The following is a 15,998-nucleotide window of genomic DNA, read 5'->3' as shown; positions in this document are numbered from 1 at the left end:
GGAAACCACCAGCACCCCTCCTTTCATGGGGACCAACAGGCAGAAGCCAAGAGCCAGACAGCCATGTTCTCTAAATGAGCTAAGAAATAGGAGGGCGATGCCATCTTGGCCAGCCCTTCACCTGTACAGGAGTCTGTGCCTGGACCTGGGAAACATTCTCCTTTTGGACTAGAGAACGATGCACGAGGAGAAGCCAGTCCCTCCTGCCCTGATTCTGGATATTACTGAAGTCCAGGGCTGCTGCAGCCATCATGCTACCGTGATGGAGGGGAGTCCAAGAGGGGGGCAGAGAAGCCCCTTCTAATTCTGTACCCAATTCCAGTGTGTGTGTGTGTGTGTGTGTGTGTGTGTGTGTGTGTGTGTTCCCCACACCAACAAGTAATTCTCTACACCAGCTGGTTTCCTACAATTCAATTCTGACACTGTCTATGCAGAGGAAGCATCAGATCCACAGGTTAAGAGTTCAGTCCTACAAAACTACCCCACCCCCATTTCAGACGCCAATCACAAGACCTGTGCTTCTGACCAACCAGCTGTAGCTTGGGGGTCCCAGTGACCTCCTGCTTGGGTCTGGTTCACTTGCTAGAGCGGCTCACAGAATGCAGAGGAACATTTTACGCCCTAGACCATAGGTGTGTTGTAAAAGGATTTATGTAACTCAGAAACAGTTCCAGATGGAGGAGAGGCACGAGGGAGGTATGGGGAAAGGGCCTGGAGCTTCCACGACCTCCCGCGGCACGCCACTCTCCCTAAGTCTCCCCGTGCTCACCCGCCCGGAAGCTCTCTGAACGCAGCCCTTTGGGTTTTATGGGGGCTTCATCACACAGGCACAATTGATTAAGCCATTGGCCACTGGCGACTGATTCCACCTCAGCCCCTCTGCCCTCCCCCGAGGTTGGGGGCGGATGGGACTGACAGTTTCAACCCTTTAATCACATGGTTGGCTCTCCTGGCAACCAGCCATCCTCAGGTGCTTCAAAAAGTCACCTCATTAACATCACAGGAGACACCTCATCACTTAGGGTTCCAAGAGTTTTAGGAGCTCCGCGCGGGAAACAGGACGAAGAGCAAATATGTATTTCCATCATAAGTCACAGTATCACACCCTTACTAAGAGGCCTCACACTGAGCAGCTGAATCAAACCTGGACCGCCGGCCACCACCGCCTGTTGTGTGAGGGACAGTCTCCCGGGATGAAGGCCCCTGGCTTGCATCCTAACTGATGCACAGGCCAAAGCGGCCTCCTGCGCTCACTTCCCTTAGTCACAGCCTCCTCCTGACTTGCCAGGTTTCCCACTTTGATGGTACTTAGCAGGAAACAAACAATGGAAACCGGCAGGACGGGCAGTAAGGAAGAGAAGGTACTGAGAGGCAGGCTGTTGTATCGGAGGGAAAAGTACAGATATGCCCTGGGATTTGTCAGAGGAAATAGGAGTACTCAGCTCATGGAGTCAGGAGACAATGCTTTAGCAGATGCTCCTGCCAGGGCCCCGTCCAGATGCCCACCCCCCCATACCTTTGTCAGCTTGTGCACCGTCTCCCAGCTCCTGTAGGCAAGGCTGCCGTGACCTTCAGGAGGCGCCCCTGGGCCCTGGAGCTGCACTCCTCTCACAGAGAGCCCAGAGGGCCGGGGGTGGCCTTCAGCCAGGGCCCAGCCCTCACTCCTCTGTCCCAAGGCTGGCCAAACCGTGAGGTGTGATTTGTGCCCACACCCCTTGGAGACCAGGCTGCATCTGCATTTCCCCTGGAATGCACCCTTGTCTGGCTCCTTCCCCTTCCCGCTCCTGCCCCCCTCACTGTCTGACCCGTGCTGGGAGCACTGTAGGAGACGTGAAATCACGTGGTGGACGGAGGGCTCCCCACCCCAGGCTCCCTAGCGGCCTCTGTACTCTGGAGCTCGGGCCAACACCTGCCTGTGGCGGCGAAGGTGCCCTGACCGCTCCACAAACCATGCTCTCCTTGAAGGCAGAGTTACCAGAATCAGAGGCCCTGCTTCTGACCCTCAAGTATTTACTTCACTTGCAAGAGGCTTTTCTCACCACACTTTCATAACTCAGGGAGAGCCTGAATGCCAGGCGTTTATCTGGAAGTGACGTCAACCCGCTCACTGTGGTTTCTGCAGGGCAAGAAGCAGCCAGAGGTCACAGAGGGAACGTCTGTCCCAACACAAACGTATTTCTCTCTCCCGCTAAAGCTTCTCCCTTCACAAGGAGTCTGCCCTTTGCTGACCCCATGACCTTGAGCTTGGGGGAGGGTGCCGCCAACGTTACTTCCTTGATTACCCATTTTGGTCACTAATCTGAGACTACACCAGTGGTTCCCAATCCTGTCTGCCCCTTAGATTCTTCTGGGAGCTTTTACAAAATACGCCTGTGCCCAGCCCCTTCCCGGGAATCTCTGGGCCGGGGCTCAGGCGCCAGTGGTTTTCAAGCACCCAGGTGAGCGCCGTGGGCATCAGGGCTGAGAACTGCCACGGCGGGCAGGCCTTCGCTTCTGGATGACAGCAGGCTGGACCTCCCAGCACTGTCTCCCGTCAACCCTTCTATTTGTAAAACATCGCTTTCTTCAAATATTCAAGCGCGCGGCTTCTGTGGACCTGAGTGTACGTAAAGATCACCTGCTGTTGGCCACTGTAAGTAAGACCCAAGGAGGCAGAGTGGGCAGGACAGAGGTCTGGAGAAGCGGCGCTGCTCTTCCGAGCACCAGAGCGATCACCTGAATGTGTGCCTGGACGGAGACTTCTGTCTTCCCTGGAAGGGTGGAGAGCGCGTCGGAGAAAGGGGGGCCCAGGCGTGGATGAGACACTGCTTACAGACTTCCTCGGAACATGCTCGCTTACTTTTGTGAAGTGCCCACTGGACCGCGAACAGTGCTTTTTCATAAATCAGTTTAGCAGCAGACAAAAGACAGGACTATTTCCCAAGGCACTCAGAAGGGTTACTCAGAACAACTTAGCCCTCGGAAAACCATTCTCACTTTCCTGTTGTTTTCACCCATACTCAAGGGAGGAAAAAAAGTAAAGCTTGATCTTCAACTGAAGAGCATAAACCTCAATTAGTTACCCAGAAAGATTTGCTTCTTCTCCAGGCCCAGCACTTCACTGTCCACTGTCAAAGGCCCAGACGGGCTGAGAGCGTGGGTTCCAGGTCACCCCCCTCCCCTCACTGTACTTCAAACACTCTGACCTTTTAAAATAACTTCAGAGCACATGTTAATTCCTTTCCTTTGATGGCTACTCTATGGATTCTCCTATTTTCCTTTCTCTCATGTCTGCCGGTTAGGAAAGACACTATGTTTTAACTGAAGTTCTTTATTTGACTAAGTATACAATACCCAATCCCTGGCTTATACAGGAATACAGAAAAACAAAATCATTTGTTTGGCCCCTGTACGAAAAATGAATGGTATTTGGCACTTCTATCGTTTTTTGGAGAGTAAAGGAAATGACAAATAGGTGCAACACTTATCTGCTGCCCAGAACCAGGTCAGCTAGCCTCCTGGTTCCCACCAAACACATTTCTTCCTGGGTTGTAGTTATGCGGCAAAGAGAAATATCACCGTTTTCCAGTGCACACCTACCAGCCCCGTCTTGTTGCCTGTGGTTCACTCTTTGCACATCCTTCCATCCTCCTAGACAGCGGGTCTCCACTCTATCCATCCATCCTTCTCCTAGACCAGCGGCTCTCCACCAGGGCTGAGAACGGCTGCCTCCATGGGGCGCGTGTCCTCCGGGCCACCGGTAGGGGGCAGCCTTCACTTCCAGATCCTCACGGTTGACCTCCCAGCACCGTCTGGGGTCAGCCCTTCTATGTTGTACACATCACTTTCTGTAAATATTCAAGCACGTGGCTTCCGTGAAACTGTGAGCCTGCGTAAAGATCACCCGCTGTTGGCCACGGGACGATCCAAGGAGGCAGAGTGGGCAGAGGCATACACATTCATATTTTTTTAAGTCCCAAGTGCTGCTTATCCCTGGGGCTTAAAAAATATGGACGTGTAAGGCCGTGGCCCAGAGATTCTGATTCGACTGGCCTGGGAGGTGGTCCAAGGATATATATAAACAGTAGACCTCATGCCCCCCCCAATCCGCCAGGTGATTCCAGTGTGCAGGTGGGTTTGGGAAACATGTTGACCGTCAGCTCTTCCTGGTAGCAGGAAGCAATGGGCCTCTTTCACCTGGCACCCCAGCACCCGTCACGGAGTCTGGGACACGTTAGACACTCCAGATCTGCCATGAACCACATCCTGGAATGAACCTGGAACCCTGGTTCCACCACAGGACAATATCACCCTCTTCTGATATAGTTCCCAGATGCTCTATATTAAGCAAGGAGTCTTAGGTCATGATTCTAAAGAAGCAGCACTGCTCTAATACCAATTTGCCATGGGTCACCCTGGGCCCACATTCCACTTGCAAATACTCAAAGACAGTAGCATAGCATTTAGCCTATAAAAGTGGATCAGTATATTGAGAAGAAATATTAAATTATTTAAAAATGCATAGCGATAGATCCTAGACACATGGAGAAAAATATCAATGTTACTTGATTACTTTCGTCTGCCTCAAACCGTAGAGAACTCTGCTCAGAATAAATACCTACTTCTTCCATATGGCGTTCAGGCAAAATTTCAGCTACCTGGAAACAAAAGCAGAAACCAAACTGTCAATGTTCAGCCACATTTTAGCTGGTTAGCTGATGGACTGACTGACTGACTGAGTTGGTTGTTCCTTCATTCGTCTCGGGCCTCAGCCTGTGTGCCAGGCCCTGTTCTAGGCACTGGGATACAAGCTGAACTCAGCGGGCGTGTGCCTCATCTCTCAGAGCTTATACTGAGTGTGAGAGCTAGTCAAGAAAGAAGCAAGCAGAGAGCGTGTGATTCAGGTAACACTACGTGCCAGGAGGATCTGACAGGGAGGGGCCAGGAAGTGACCTCGGCCTGCTGGTCAGGGAGGGCTTCTCTGAGGAGGTGAGCTGGGAGGCTGGGTGTCTGAGGGCAGAATGCACTGGGCAGAGAAACAGCAAGTGCATAGGTCCGTATGAGCTGGCAGTGCGAGCAACAGAAAGGCCAGGGAAGGAGTGGCATGAAATGGGAGGCAGGAGCCTGAACACGTCGGGCCTTGTGTGCCACGGGAAGGAGTTTGGATGCAGGCAATGAAAATGGCCAATAAGTTTTCACTTTGACAGAAAGGGGTTGTAGTGGGAAGATTGATAGGGTGCGTCTTCTAGCTCTGGGAAAGACATTGCATTGGGCCAAGCCAATAGAAACAATTACAAGAATTTTCTTTTTTTCTTGAGTGTTGGGAGTTGGGGTGTTGGGTCCACTCATGTGAATGAAACGTGCTGACCCTAGTTAGCCATGTGGCTTTGTCTTCTCTCTTCATTTAAACCTCTGTCCAAATGTCACTTCCCCAGAGAGGCCTGTCCTCGCTACCACCCATCACTCTCAATGCCCTCTCTTTGTTCTGGGGTCTTCACAGGTCTCACCATCACCGGACAGTATATATCTATTGTTCGTTTCATATTTCACCCTCCCCACCAGAATGGAAGAACCCAGGTTAAAGCCTTCATTTATTTTCTTTTCTGCTGTATTCTCAACACTCGGCATAATCCCCGACACACAGTAGGTGCTCAACAAACTCTTACTGAACGCATGTGTTGGAATAAATGCCATTGGCTGTTGCTGCCTTTACTTGGGCACCAGGCACTGGGGCGACCCCAGCATTCGTGGGCTTCCGTGTGCCAGGCACATGCGTGTCCTTTCTAATCTTTGTGCCTTAATCACTTTAAATGTACTGACAAGCACAACTGACCAGTTAATAGCCCTGACGCTCTTGTTACATCATTTGCAATCCACGATGCTCTTTCTATTTGCAATAGCCTTTCAATTTTTCATGACTCAAAATGGAGGACATACATAATGAATATAGATAGCAAATTGATTAAATGTAATGCATATTCTACTGCTGGTTGGGTTTATGCCTGTTATTCATGACAGAAATCCAGCAAATTCTCACAAAATCACCAATGACATACAACCTTTAATGCAAGATGTTGGAGCACCAGGGGTCCTAAATTTTCCTAATTACTGAGCAAGAGCAGACATTAATTTCCCAGACGGCAACCTTTGTAAATAAGAACATCCGTATGGCTGCTTTGTCCAAGTTCTTTCTGCTGAGCACAAAACCCATCACGCAACCCATTTTTACTTCACCAGACTATTTGTGTTGTGTTTCAAAAAAAGGATACACTTGAGAGATTGCCTTATGAGCAAAGTATAAAGGATGCCACTTGTGCAAAATCAAATTTATTATCTGCTTGGGGATTGCATGTTTTTTGGAATGCTAATACACAGATTTCACATAGCTTCAGCTGGTGTGCTGAGCATTAAAGCAGCACAAAGGTGATAAAGCAAAACAAGAAAGAAGAAAGGGATGAGTCTGAAATGGGAAATACAGTAAAGGAGATGCTTTTAAGAGGTCCACCTGGCTAAATGTGCAGTTTTGGTCTCAGATTGCCAAAGGACGAGCTGGTTTGTAATGAGAGGCCACGCAAACCAATCTTTTCTTCCCATTAGATAGAAAAACTTCCAGGAAGCAGGTGTTTTCTTTGACACCAGGGGGGCTGTGGTGACAGGTTTAGCTGGGTTGGCGCTGGAAAACAGTGAAGCTCTCGCCTGATAGGTTTGTAAAGAGTGGATGGCGTGGACAGGAGAACTCGATGAGGCCCACTTAGGAAGCAGGGTTCACTTACAGCGTGCTGGGTGCTGGCCGCCTGACCACTGCTACGAAGACGTCCGTCCTCCCATGCAAACTGGCTGGCCTGCAGAGGAAGGCTGAGAGAGTGAATGAATGGGTGGGTGGCTGTGGTCCTCGCCCGCTTCCCCAACAGTCTCAGCCTTAACGGGTTTGCGTCCATGTGAGTTGGGTCTCTGAGGGAAGCAGGGGTCGGCCAAAGTATACCCAACCAATTTGGGGGCCAGTGGTTTGGGCGACCTGAGCCCCTCGTCTTTCCAGTGTGCATACCATCTTCGGCTGGAAACCCCAAGGAGACCCAGAGGCAAGGATCGGAGAGACAAATGCTTCATTGGGAGAGAGAGGGAGGAAATGAGCTGGGACGAGGGAGGTAGCCAGACAATGAGAGGGGGCGTGAAGTCAGCTACCACGGTGGGTGAGTGCAGTTGAATCTCAAGGGGAAACTCCGGAAAAGTGGGCAAATACATGCCTGGGAATTACCTCGGCCAAAGAGTGAGGGAGCTGGGGTATTTGTACCCACATACCCATGGTTGAGGGTGCCCCGGAGAGATGTTAATCCCCAGGTCCTTTCAGCCGCCCATGCTGATGGACAAAGTGGCTTCTAGTAGCCTAAGGACAGTCATTTGGACACAGATGCTGCAAAATATGGGTGGATCCCCAACAGGGATGGCTTCAAAGTCACCCCAAGGGCTCAGGGGTCCCTCTAGTATATACAAAATCCTCACACCCCAAACTTCTGAAGCCTCCACCGCTACTCATGAGCAAATGATTAGCGCACTGAATGCGATTTGAAATAGGAATGAAACTAACAGACTCTCCTTGCTGAATTTTTCACTCTGTGGAGATGGCAAGACAGATTTCTTGCTAAAATTTAGGAGATACACATGCCCTCCTCCCCCACTGTCATATGTCTATGTGCGAGAATAAAGAATTCACAACTAGTTCTAAAAAAAGAGCCGAACTCGGAAGAGAAATGTATTCACAGACCACAGAGTAAGAGGAGGGCAGCGGACTGAAGATTTCATTTATTATCATTTGGAAAACACAAACCCCACGAAACCACTTTTGGCACCTTTAAACATTTTTGCCCAGGGGAAGGCTAAGGTATGTATATCTGTGCTAGAACATTCTGATTGTCAGATGGGATCTGGTTATCAGACGGCCTCATTTCATACTGAAATTCATCTCTCTTTTTCTAATTACAAAAAGAATACATGTGCATTGTATAAAATTTGAGAACTAGAAAAGCACAATGAAAAAAATTACAGATCCCTAACCCCATTTTTAGTGTATTCCCATATAAATACATTTGTTTTGTTTGTATTGATAGTAGTATCATACTACACATACTGTTTCGTGATCTGCTTTTTTCACTGAACATATCATGAATGGTGTCCCATTATTGTGATGTAAGATGCTCTTGTATTCCAAAATTATGCCAATTCCCCAGTGTCGCAGTAATGTGGCTCCCTGCACTTCTTTGGATATCTTAGTGAAAAATCCTCTTACTATATAAGAATAGAAAATATAATAATTAGCATTTATTTAGTGCTGCTTATTTGTGAGCTTTTTGCATGTATTAACTCATTTAATAAGCATAACAAACGTGCGGCCAGCTATGACTGCACACAGAAATAAGCTGAGGTTCAGGGAGATTGAGTGGCCAGCCCCACGTCACTCAGCAACGGGAGCTAGGATTTGAACCAGGTGTTCTGACTACAGAGCCCACATCTCCGCATCATCTGTCTTCCACGCGCCCTAATTACTTCCCTTGATAATGAAATGTTATTATAAACACAAATCCTATCCTAATTGCTTCTATCCCAAGGATGTGATGGCCCGACATTTAACTCCATGGTAAGTACAACACCTCCACCTGGAAAACATCTGAGAACTAAGTCCATTCGAGGAGGAGAGAGGCTTCAGCGTCCCAGGGGCCATGTGGTTTCGCCACCAGCATGCCCAGGCCACTGTCCTAGCAAAACCTTTCCGGTTCTCTCTCACACCTGCAAACACCTACTCTCCAAATCTCCAGAAACGCACTGTGGGACACAGGAAGTCAATTTTATTTGCCTCTCTTGGCTCCAGCTGAGACTATTCAACCACTGGACTCTAAATTGAGAAAAAATATGCAACATGCAAATGGCACCACTTTCTTATTACTTTTATTGTCATTTACTAAATAAGAGAAAGGTGTGCGTGTGAGTAGAGCTGAAACCATTGTTTAGGAAGCACTTAAGCGATTGCTTAGATCCACATTTATTACAGTGTGAACCTGGGTCTGAAAAAGAATTGATACTTTTTCCCAGTAAGGCTTATAAATGCAGGGCCGGTGAGGGCTCTCATTCTTCTAAACATTTCTTCAGGAGGAGATGAGAGGGAGAAAGCTCAGGCTTGACAGTGTTAAAAGCTTATGGTTTGCTTTCCCTGGTATTTCTATTACCCTGTAAGTGTGTGGATGGCATAAGCACATACGCACATAAATGCTATTTGAAAAATTCAAAAGAAAGATGGTTTTCCCACTTCTAACACTTAGGGATTCATAAAAGATAATGCTTTAAGAGCCAGCAAAATCCACTACTACACACACACACCAGACCTCCTTATTCCTGTAAGCATTTAGAGAATTCGTCTGGAGAAGGATCACAGTAGGAACTACCAAAGTGAGGCTGGAGCAAATGTAGGAGTGCACCCGGGGAATTTATGTGCACAAGCGTGTGTGTGTGTCCATACACACATATGAGACAATAAGTATTTTTAAGCAAAAGCATTCAAGAATTTCCCCATCATTCTGTCTTGACTTGTTCTTGCCACCTGTTCATGTTCAGTCCTAAGAGCGGCTTCAGGCCCGAATCACCAGGGGGATTTGTTAGAAACTGTGAGGGGTCACGGCGTGCCCGTATTTGAGCCGCACTTTGCCCAGCCTCACCGTGACACTCGCTATGACACGGGCTGCTGTGTGACGAAGTGCAGCCTGAGTCCGACACCACAGAGCCTTCACCATGTCCGTACTGAGACGGAGGCCGGCAGAGGGTCACCTGTAGGCGTCGGAGAAGGCCTTCCTATGGCCGTCAAGTCTCCTGAGGCTGGACAGGATGGGCTGTACTGAAAATAACTTTGATTAGAAGACGTGGATTTTAGGCTCATCTTCGTTTCTGTAAATCCCTTGTTTGTCTCCCTGCCTTAAATACTCAGCTAGCAACAAATAAAAGGTGACATCGTGCACAGAAGTCTCCAAACATGGCATTAGATAGACTGAGACCATGGAATAAAAAAAAAGTCAATACAAATTTCAAAAAGTCATTAGCTAAGTCATATATTTACAAAATATTTACAAAATAAAGTCAACTATTTGTTGCCGATTAAGCTTTCTCAGTAACAACCTCTTAATAGTCTGGACCATGAGATGCTAGGATAACGACCCAAACAGATGATGCTAGGCAATAAGACAACATTAAGTATTATCAAATTAAATAAGTAATAAAATAATAAAAAGTAGCATTATATAAAATATATAACTATAACCATAAATAACAAGTTAAATAAACAATACAATGAATAACGAAACTTAAAAATGAAAACAGAATGGTAAGTCAAATGTATGTCTCTAATAACCTGAAATAACTCAGCAAGCTTAGAGACCTGTAAAATTGGAATACTACGGAAAATAAGGACGCCAAGTTAGGAAGGACCTCAGTGAGGTAGGCACACATACGGTGTTCAAGTGTCCCAGGTAATAGCTATACGACAAAGGTGACAGTAGACCTTAAATATTATAATGGAAAGTCCTTAGAGTGAACTTGGTGGTTGGGAGGGGGCCGTTCAGAGGCAGAATTGAAAGTAGAATTGAGGAAAACTGAAGCTTCTGACAAAGGAAAGATGAAGGTACCAAGGAGGAAAATCTTGCTAAACGTGGCGCAGTGAAAGAAGTAGAGAGTCAGGAATCACTGCTACATAAAAGAGCTAGAAAAGGAAATTTTTTTCCCCCTCAATAGTCAAAGGATTTCTCAAAAGGCAGCCTGTTAAAGCAGGAAATATTTTGATAAAATACAGAGTGGACTTTTTACTTCTTGGGAAAGGCAGATCAGATAAATTGCTGAAAGATGCAGTAAAGTTTTATTTTTATTTTATTCTATTTCACTTCACTTTGTCTTATTTTTTACTTGCCAATGCTGACATACTACTTCCCATGTATCAGGCACCACTTAAAGTGTTTCATAAGCAAAACCCAGTTTAATCTTCATAACAACCCAAGATGGTACTATTATTACCTCATTTTACAGATGAGAAAACTGAGGCTTTAAGACATCATACAGCTTGTAAGAAGTGGAGCTGTGCACAGGCAACCAGCCTCCACAGTACTTGACACCACTATGCTATGCCGCCTTTATAAGCCAAGGAATTAACAGAGTGACTTCCTTTGACTACCTTACTCAAATTTCTCAGCTTCAGAATCTTTGAAAGATTTACTCAAATTTCTCAGCTTCAGAATCTTTGAAAGATTTAATGAATATATGATACAGTTCTGTACTCTTTAGAAAAGGGGAAAAAATGAGAAAATTTGGCCTTAAAATATAGCCATTTGTCTTTATAATTATCCATTGAACTTTAAGAATCCTTTAAAGGATTAAAGTGATATTACACAAAAATAAAACAAGAGAATAGATCGACTGGAGAGATATAGTTTTCTATTAGCCACAATAATTTTCACACTGACATCAGATTAGGAACGACAAAGATAAAGGGCCAAGAATACAATTCCCCCGTGTTGCAGACACATTCTACCTGAACAATGTGTGACAGCATTTTAAAGAAGTGTTTCCTGCCACAAAGGCAGAATCAGGTGAACAATTTCCTAAAAGGATAATGTGCTGAAGGGTAAACTGCATTTCCCTACAAAGGGTTTAACTAAAGCATCCTTCCCTTCAGTCCTGACTCCTTATATTTGCAACCTTACCAATAAGACCATCATTCACTCCTTCATTCAACAAACATCTACAGAGCTCCAATTTAGCACTGACGTAATCCCAAAATGAGTGAGATATAGTCTCCACCCTTCAAGAAGTCCATTTAGAGATTACGAATTTGGATACACAAAGATAAGGCCATTAGCTCTGTTAATAGAAATTCTAATACCTCTTTCTTAAAAGGTACAATGTGCTTCTGGTTTAATATGGTGAAACAAGCACATGCATTATTTCCTCTCTTGATTGACACCCCATTAAAATGAGGGGAAATGCCACATTTCCACTTCTGGCCAAAATGGAGTGACAAAGACTTGATTTACCCTCCCATCTAAAACAGCCAAAAAATGGACAAAATATATAAAATGACACGGGGAAAGCTGGTGGACATAAGCCAACCAAAACCAGTGATCCCTGAGAGAAAGAAATGAGGTGACCCTGTGATTCCCTGAGCTTACTGCCTAGAGGGAGGTTCCAGGCCACGGCATGAAGAGGGCAAACCCAGGTGGCGCCCGGTGGTCGCCCAGAGTTGAGTGGAGGAAGCTAAGTTGAATTGAGTTGAGTTGGAGGAGACCCAGGCAGCTAGAGTTCACAGAGAAGAGTACTGGCGAAGAGAGAGTTGCATAACAGAGAACTGCAGAGTTTCTTTTCCAGAATATCAGATGGTTGGAATTATACAGTATGTAGCCTTTTCAGATTGGCTTCTTGCTCTTAACAATATGCATTTAAGGCTACTTTGTGTCTTTTCATGGCTTGATAGTTTATTTCTTTTTATTGCTGAGTAATATTCCATTGTTGAATATGCTACAGTGTGTTTATCTATTCACTACTAAACAACCTCTTGGTTGCTCCCATGTTTGGGCAAAAAAGCTGCCATAAAATTCAAGTGCAGGGTTTTGTGTAGAACATAAGTTTTCAACTCATTTGGAGACTTCACTCAGTTTTACAGCAATAAAAATGGACATTTTAATTTTTTAAAAAAAAGGAAAGGTAAACAAAAACTTTTTCAGACGAAGCTAAAATTATTCATCACCAGCAGACTGCTCTATGAGAAATGTTAAAGAAAATCCTTTACGCAGAAGGAAAACGACATTAGATGGAAATAGGAATATATACAAAGGAATGAAGAACAATGGAAATGGGTACATATATAAGTTTGGCCCCTAATTGAAAATATCTCTTTGAAAGATAACTGTTTAAACAAAATAATAACATAATGTGGGGTTTGTAACTTCTATAGAGGTTAAATGTATGGCAATAATGACAAAAAATGTTGGGAAGGGGAAAATAGAAATATATTATTGCAAGACTGTTATATGTGAAGTGGAACAAAACTGCTTGAAGGTAGGCTGTCATAAGCTAATATGTATACTTATAAACCCTTAAATAACAACTAAAATAACAAAAAAATAGTTATAACTGATAATCCAACAAAGAACACAAAATAGAATTGTACAAAATATTCAATTAATCCAAAGTAAGGCAGGAAAAGAAAAAAAAATGGAACAAAGAAAGAATGGAACAAATAGAAAACAAACACCATTTATGCCTAATCATATTACATGTTACATTAAACATAAATGGTCTAAACACCACACTTAAAAGGCAGAGGTTGTCAGACTGAATAAAAAAGATAGACCCAACTATAGGTTGCCTATAAGCACCACACTCCAAATATAATGGCACAAATAGGTTAAAAGTAAAAGAATGGAAAACACATACCATGCTAAGACCAGTCAAAAGAAAGTTATACTAACCTCAGACGAGGAGGTTCAGAGCAAAGACTATTATTTGGAATCAAGAATGTCATTTCATAATAAAGGGGGTCAATGCATCAAGGGGACATTATAATCACAAATCATAAATGTCTATGTACCTAATACCAGAGCTTAAAAACACAGGAGACAAAACTACTAGTATAATTGCAAGAAGAAATGGACTCATTCATAAATATAGTCAGATATTTTAATACTTCTGTCTCAATAATATATAGAACAAGTAGACAGAAAATCAATAAAGAAGTAGATCTAAACAACACTTTCAATTTATTTAATTGACATTTATAGAACATTTCACCCAACAACACCAGAATACACATTCTTTTCATGAGCATATGGACATTTACAGTGATAGACCATATTATGGGTTATAAAACAAGTCTCAGTAAATTAAAGAAGATTCCAGTCACCCAAAGCATATTCTCTGACTATAATGAACTGAAATTAAAAATCAACAACAGAAAGATCTCTGGAAAATCCTTCAATATTTGGAAACAAAATGACATACTTTTAAATAACTCATGGGTCACAGATGAATTCAAAATGGAATTTAGAAGGTATTTTTAACTGAATAAAAATTAAAATAACAACATAACAAAATCTGAAGGATGCCACTAAAGTAGCAGGTAGGGGAAATTTATAGTGCAATCTGCCTATATTAGAAAAGAAGAAAAGACTCAGTTTCCCCCTTTAAAAAACTGGAAAAAAAAAGAGCAAGTCAAACTTTAAGTAAGAAGGAAATAATAAAAATAGGAACAGAAAATAATGGCATTAAAAAAAAGAAAAACTATAGAAGAAAAATTGATGAGACCAAAAGCTGATTCTTTGAAAAGATCAATGAAATTGATAAACCTGTAGGCAGTCTTATCGAGAAAAAAAAAAGAGCAAGATGAAATAATTGGCATAACGTGACTGAGAGAAGTGACATCACTATATACTCTACAGATGCTAAAGAGATAAGAAGGGGGCTTTGTGAAGAGCTTTATGCCAAGAAATTTGACAACTTAGATAAAATGGACAAATTCCTTGAAAGACACAAATTACCAAAGCTCACCCAAGAAGAAATAGATAACCTAATAGCCCTATATCTACTAAAGAAAATTTTAATTAAAAAAAAATTCCCACAAAGAAATTCCAGGCCAGATGGCTTCACTGGTGAATTATATCCAATATTAAGGAAGAAATAATACCAATTCACACAATTCTTCCAGGAAATTGGACGGGAGAAAATATTTTACTATTTATTTTATGGGGTCGGCATTGCCCTAATACCAAAACTAGACAAAGCCATTATAAGCAAAGAAAACAGACCAATATCTCTCATGAACCTGGAAAAATTCTAAACAAAATTTCAGCAAAGTGAATCCAAAAATATATGAAAAGTATAATAATATATCACGACAAAGTAAGGTTCGTGCCAGGAATGCAAAGTTGGTTTAATATTCAAAAATCAATCAGTATAATTCACTGTATTAACAAGCTATAAAGAAAAACTATGCGGTCATCTTCATAGATGCAGAAAAGGCTTTGACAAAATCTAACATATATTACTGACAAGAGCTTTCAGCAAGGGAGGAATTAAAGGGAACATCCCCAATATGTAAAGGGAAGCTACAGAATCACACACTAACATCATATTTAGCATTAACACAATGTTTTCCCCAAGGACCAGAAACAAGACAAACACGTCCGCCCTCCCCTTCTATTCAATAGTGCATGGGGGTTTCTAGCCAATAGAAGATGTTATGTAAAAGAAATTAAAGGCCAGATTGGAAAGGAAGAAGTCAAACTGTCATTATTTACAGAAGACATGATTGTCCAAAAAAGCTCTATACCTAATGTGGAGTTTAACAAGACTCATTACACATTGTCAGTTGTATTTGTATATGCTAACAGTGACTAATTAGAAGCTGAAATTTTTAAAAAGATACCATTTATGACAGTAACAAAAGATAGTAAATACCAAGAAATTACGTGAAATGATGGAGTTGACATCTTTACAAAAGCCTGAAGTTCTTAGGCATGAAATCGTGTACATGATTGCAAAATTTCAGAACCATCAAAATAAAGAGAGGATCTGGAAATTTTCCTCAAGGAATAAGCAGGTCACCTGAAAAGGACTGAGAATCAGATTAGAGACAGATCTCTCAACAAGCCAAAACATAGTGAAGCAAGAAGGAAAGCAAAAGGGGAGGGGTGGTATTAACTAAATTCTCATCTAACACAGTGAGAAGTTGACAGACACTGTGTAAAGGTGGTTAGTTAGCAAACAGAAGCCGGGGCAATCATAAGTGAAGAGCTTCCCACCAGAATGCTATAAACAGAAAGGGTTAAAACCGCTGCCTCCTGATTGGAAGAGGAGTGAGGTGGGGTAGGAAATAAATGCGGTAATTTAAAATCCTATCCGCATTACTTGATTTTTAAAACTACATGCATGATTTCAAAATATTAAAAAAAAAAAAAAACAATGGGTACAGGTTGACATTAGACCCTAAAGCAAGG

At 43.4% G+C, this 15,998-nt stretch overlaps 1 protein-coding gene across 6 annotated transcripts in view; it reads right to left on the bottom strand.

The window, feature by feature from the left end:
- Positions 1–15,998, bottom strand: part of C15H16orf78 (chromosome 15 C16orf78 homolog) — a 78,157-nt gene that overhangs the window by 32,598 nt on the left and 29,561 nt on the right. The window contains exons 2-4 of one of the 6 annotated variants that reach the window (XM_033128231.1): positions 6,753–6,834; positions 4,602–4,637; positions 3,580–3,868 (exon numbers count right to left, since the gene is read on the bottom strand). The exons of 1 other annotated variant lie outside the window; for it this stretch is intronic. In XM_033128231.1, the coding sequence (XP_032984122.1) occupies positions 3,580–3,626 (47 nt within the window). In that variant the 5' untranslated portion in view covers positions 3,627–3,868; positions 4,602–4,637; positions 6,753–6,834. Of the gene's footprint in view, positions 1–1,516; positions 1,606–3,579; positions 3,869–4,601; positions 4,638–6,752; positions 6,835–15,998 lie in introns of those variants that run through there. 4 more of the 6 variants (XM_033128238.1, XM_033128230.1, XM_033128246.1 and 1 more) reach the window with 4 other exon arrangements.

This window comes from Rhinolophus ferrumequinum, chromosome 15 (assembly GCF_004115265.2).
Source record: "Rhinolophus ferrumequinum isolate MPI-CBG mRhiFer1 chromosome 15, mRhiFer1_v1.p, whole genome shotgun sequence".
NCBI classification, from domain to species: Eukaryota; Metazoa; Chordata; class Mammalia; order Chiroptera; family Rhinolophidae; genus Rhinolophus; species Rhinolophus ferrumequinum.
The sequence above is the reverse complement of the archived record's forward strand: the minus strand, read 5'-3'. Positions and strand labels throughout refer to the sequence as shown.